General features: G+C 37.5%; 1 protein-coding gene across 1 annotated transcript; it reads left to right on the top strand.

Annotated features, from left to right (window-relative positions):
• Positions 1 to 2,531: 2,531 nt before the first annotated feature.
• On the top strand, positions 2,532 to 4,924 carry LOC114170539 (GRAS family transcription factor). The gene has a single exon (XM_028056037.2). The coding sequence runs from the start codon at positions 2,809 to 2,811 to the stop codon at positions 4,120 to 4,122; it is 1,314 nt and encodes a 437-aa protein (XP_027911838.1). The 5' UTR covers positions 2,532 to 2,808; the 3' UTR covers positions 4,123 to 4,924.
• Positions 4,925 to 5,529: the final 605 nt, after the last annotated feature.

The raw sequence follows: 5,529 nt of genomic DNA, 5'->3' as shown, positions 1-5,529 counted from the left end.
AAAACTCACTTCTAACATTGTATCATATCTAAATTAGAGCTTATCCTAGCAAACTTTATTGAACATTCTGTTCCATCCGATATCGGATCGCTGATGGACCATCCACTGATTTTTTGTTCCATGCACGAGATGAATATACCTTGACATGAGAAAGTGTGTTGGAAGTCCCACATTGACTAGAGATTATTCAAAATATTGAGAGTTCTTATATTAAAACAGATTGGAAAAATGTTGATCGAAGCAAATCGAGGAGGAGAATAAAACAATAAACACTATGGAAACTTAATGAGTGTTAATCACTCAAGGTGCATGGACTCCAAAACCACTATGAGTAGATTTTAAGATAGTTATAAATTGATTATAGATGTAACTTGTTTAAATTTCAATTTTAAAATCTTATAAATGTTCAAAAAATATAAATAAGTTTATTTTATGTTTTACAACAATAACAAATTAGAATAATAATGATATTTTGAAAAACGTGACAAACATGACAAATGACTAATGTAGTGTTGATTGTTGAAATTTAGATCAATATTCTCATTAATTTATGTTACAATTTTCTTTTAGTTGTTCTGATTATTTATTTATTTATTGCATTAATTTATGTTACAATTTTCTTTTAGTTTTTTATTATTTATTTATTTATTGCATTTTAATTTTGTGTTCTTTTCCTTTCACTATCATCTCTCTAATCATTGTATCTGCGTGTGTAGTATTTTGGATTTCACAACTTTTACATCGTACTTCATCCATTATTAATGTATTTTCTCCTTCGTTACAAAAAAAAAAAACAAAAATTCAAATCTTGTTATGCATTAAAGTCTAAGTAAAAAGAAGATTAAATTCATCGAGTGTGTGGATAAGATTAGTTGATGATATCATTAACTTTTACATCAAATTGATTTTACTCGTGGATACTTAAATATATTTGATTATATTGAAAAACAAGTGTTTGATAGTCTTGTATAAAAAAATATCACATCAAATCAATTTAGTTTCAACAAGATATCATTTGAAATTGAAAACTAAATTCTTAAGAAAACATGGTATATAACATTATTTGTACTTATTGATATTTTCGAAATATTAATGTATTTTAAAAATAAAGATATTCGCCAGTAAAGTGAAAGAGATAAAAAAATACAGTATACTATGCTTTAGAGATAACAAAAGAGTTTCGTATTTGAAAGAAATAAAAGGTTAAAAATGTTTATTATGAATATCGGAAAAAAACCTAAATAATAAATAGGTATAATTACTGATTTGGTACACAAATATTTTGGAATTGTTTAATTTAGTATCCAAACTTTAGAAATATTCAATTTGATATCCAAATATTTTAAACGGGTTCATTTTAATACCTTCCGTTAAACACTATTTAACGACGTTTGACTTATGTTGAGGTGGCACTATGCAGCAGAAACGTGACAAAAATGTGGTTCAGTTAAAATGACTTGGATTTCTCTTTATTTTTTTTTTGTGATGAAAAATAAAAAATAAAGTGCCTTGGTACTTGGATTATCTCTCCACAAAATAGGACACTATATTTTTCATCACAAAAAAAGAGAAATTCAAATTATTTTAACCGAATCACATTTCTGTCACGTTTTTACTGCACAATGTCATCTCAATAAAAACTAAACGATGTTAAGTTGTATTTAACGAAACCTATTTAAAGAAGTTGGATACCAAATTAAATACTTTTAAAATTCGAGTACTAAATTGATCGGTGTAAAAATTGAGATAGCAAATGAGTAATTATCCATGATAAATAACCTGAAGAATTTATTCGCTTGTCACGAGTGATCTACCTCAGAAAATGAAAGTTTTTCTTAGGATGGAACAACTTGAAACTTTACTCATTTAATAATTATTATCACAGTAACAGTAGAATGAAATTGAATAAAAAAAGTGAAAAGTGATTTTCGTTTTTTTTATTCTAAGAATGTTTACTTATACGTAGGGTCATGCTACTAACTTTAGGGGTTGGATACCCCAGGTAAAAAATTTAGACACTAGGTTGTAATCAGCTTCATGCTTTGTTCCTGGAAAAAAACAAAAAGAGAAGATAAACTCTAGGCTGTTTTTGTTGGAAGTTAAAAAAAACAATACAAACATCACATTGTGATACAAATAAAAATGTTAACAATCCTTTTTTAATATTTGTTAACATTTTTTATTATTCGGAGGTCAACGAAGATAAAATATAATTTAATAATGATTAATAAAAAGATTGTAAATTAAGTGACGGAAAAAATAAAGATAGAATGCAAGTAGAAGAATAAAAAAGGTGTTGTTGATGAACAGTGAATAAAAGGAGAGATTTCATTTTCGAGTGTCCTATTCGTAGGACACGAGACAATATGAGTAAATAAAATAAATAAAATAAAAAGTTTTTTTTTTGGGAGATCCAAAGCCATGACGCCATTACGAAACTAATCTTCCTTAATTAATCCCTAAGCTCCATGATTAGCGAGACGCAATAATTAATGAGCAGGATTAAGGATATAAAACGGAGGTAAAGACAGATTGAAAACAAAACGGAACACCCGAAGAGGATAACATTACATAATACCCAACCCAAACTAACTTTTGTGCCTGCAAAGTTATCACCCTTTCTGTCTCCTTTTATCACTTTCTCTCTCTAAGATCATGGGTTTCTCTCTCTAGAATTCTGGCACTCATTTTCTGACACACCCTCTACCTATCTGCTAAAACTTTCCTTGTCTTTCCCTCTCAGTTTTGTCACTTTTCCCCCAAAAGTTTCCTCCAAAGCTTTCGATTCTCTCTCGCTCTCCACCGATCATGCTTCAAAGCTTGGTCCCGCGATCCCCCCGCACTTCCAACCCTAACGACATGAAAACCAAGCGACCCGTTGACACCGCAGATTCTGCCGCCGATCAGCCTTCTTTCAAGCGGACCAACTTCTCCGCCGATACAGCCACCGAGGAAGACCAGGCGTTCGATCCGCAGTCTCACGCCGGCGAGTCCACCGGCCTCAAACTCCTTGGCCTCCTCCTCCAATGCGCCGAGTGTGTTGCCATGGATAAACTCGACTTCGCCAACGACCTCCTCCCGGAGATCGCTGAGCTCTCGTCGCCGTTCGGAACCTCGCCGGAGCGCGTCGGGGCGTACTTCGCGCAGGCGCTGCAGGCGCGTGTGGTCAGCTCCTGCCTCGGCTCGTACTCTCCGCTCACTGCGAAATCTGTAACCCTAACGCAGTCGCAGCGAATCTTCAACGCCTTCCAGTCCTACAACTCGGTCTCGCCGCTGGTGAAGTTCTCTCACTTCACCGCGAACCAGGCTATCTTCCAGGCCCTGGAAGGGGAGGATCGCGTCCATATCATCGACCTCGATATCATGCAAGGTCTTCAGTGGCCAGGATTGTTCCACATCCTCGCCTCTCGCTCGAAGAAGATCCGCTCCATGAGAATCACCGGATTCGGATCTTCGTCCGAGCTCCTCGACTCCACCGGCCGGAGACTCGCGGATTTCGCGAGCTCGCTCGGGCTACCGTTTGAGTTTCACCCGGTGGAGGGGAAAATCGGAAGCGTGACGGAACTGAGTCAACTCGGCGTTCGAGCTAGCGAGGCGATCGTGGTGCACTGGATGCATCATTGTTTGTATGACATAACCGGGAGCGATTTAGGGACGTTGAGATTGCTGACTCAGCTTAGACCTAAACTGATCACGACCGTCGAGCAGGACCTAAGCCACGCCGGAAGCTTCCTCGCGCGGTTCGTGGAAGCCTTGCATTATTACAGCGCGTTGTTCGACGCGCTCGGGGATGGTTTGGGTGCGGACAGCCTTGAGAGGCACACGGTGGAGCAGCAGCTTTTGGGCTGCGAGATCAGGAACATCGTGGCCGTGGGCGGGCCCAAGAGGACCGGAGAGGTTAAGGTGGAGCGGTGGGCGGAAGAGCTTAAACGGGCCGGGTTTCGGCCCGTTTCACTCCGGGGAAACCCTGCCGCACAAGCCAGTTTGTTGCTGGGAATGTTCCCTTGGAGAGGTTATACGCTGGTTGAAGAGAATGGTTCCTTGAAGCTTGGTTGGAAGGACCTCTCTCTGTTGATTGCCTCTGCTTGGCAACCCTCTGATTTGATTACTTACCCTGATTGATTCCAATTCAACACCTCTATTGTTCTTCTGAGGAAGCAACCACCGTTGATTGGTTCCTTCCATGATTCTTCTTTTATCTCTTCTGCTCCAACACTCCCATCCAACGACGGACATGGCTGGCCAGCAGAGAGGATAATCTCTTCCTAAGTTACTGAATTCAAAGTGATCAATCATTGCAAGCATCAAGTATGGTTTTGGAATTCGTTCCTTATATTAAATATTTATTAATTTATTTCTATCAATTGTTTAATTGATTCGGACTCCAATGAGGAGAAGCCAGGGATGCAATTGTTAGGGTTGGGTGCTTCTCCTATTAGATGGGAATGGAAGAGGGTATGTAATATTTTGTAATGTATATTATGGTATGGGGTGGGAAGTGATGGAGCGTTGTGTATAATAAGAATAATAATCATAATGGTGAGGTTGGCAATACCAATACCAAAGATGGGTCCTTTTTGTTTGTGACGTTTGAGAAGATGGAGGGTATGGTTTTAGGTTGAATTAGTAATGATAGCAGCAGTTGAATTAAGAGGGAATGACGTTTGATCCACGTCTAATGGTTCCGTGGAGAATTTGGATCCAACAATTGAATGCATAGCAGAGGGATGGGGATGTGGCTAGGGAAACAGAACAGACCCTACTCTAAGCAAAAGAATATTTCTGCTTCTCTTCATCCACCACTCAATTTCCTCGTCACTCTCCTCAACTCACTCACATTTCATCTCTCCACGTTCTTCCTGGATCCTACTTTTTTTCTTATTTCCCCTCCTACTTTAATGAATTCTTACTTCTTTTAGTAAAACTTGATTTCGAGGTTGCACACATAATATTGCAATATTGGATTTCATTTATGAAAACCTCCTTCTAACTTAAAACAGTCTTAAAAGTGACAATACATAACTTGTCTGAGATGGGTTTAACCCTTTTTAGAAATAAATGTAGCAGATAATTTAATTAGGTCTGGGTGAAATCAATCTTAATTTCACGTGACTGGATTTAATTCTAGTACTAAAGCATCACAATTATTATAAAAAGTTGCTCCAAACATATGTTATGATTATGTGTCATATCCATCACATCCTTAAATCCACCTTTACATCTTATATTTCTCCGAAAGTTGGTCCTTTTTTTCTTTACTATTCATAATTACTTTGTCAATTTTCGAAGAAAATCAACATCACACATTTTAAGCCACACCTCAGATAAAGTCCAATTGCACGTCCAGCCATAGCCATACTTCACTTACAAACTGTATCAATGACCATTTATTCAGCACTATCAGTGCGAAACAAAGTACACTCTGTGATGTGCAAGATATCCCTGTGAAGTCCTCTTTAATCTTCGATCCTCTTGATGTTAATGGCTCAATGTCGTTTTTGTGAAATCTCAAGGAAGGTTATTCTTTAG

The sequence above is a fragment of the Vigna unguiculata genome, chromosome 11 (genome assembly GCF_037176805.1).
Source record: "Vigna unguiculata cultivar grain cowpea cultivar isolate G323 ecotype 2 chromosome 11, ASM3717680v1, whole genome shotgun sequence".
NCBI lineage: Eukaryota > Viridiplantae > Streptophyta > Magnoliopsida > Fabales > Fabaceae > Vigna > Vigna unguiculata.
This window is presented reverse-complemented; position numbering and strand designations above follow the sequence as displayed.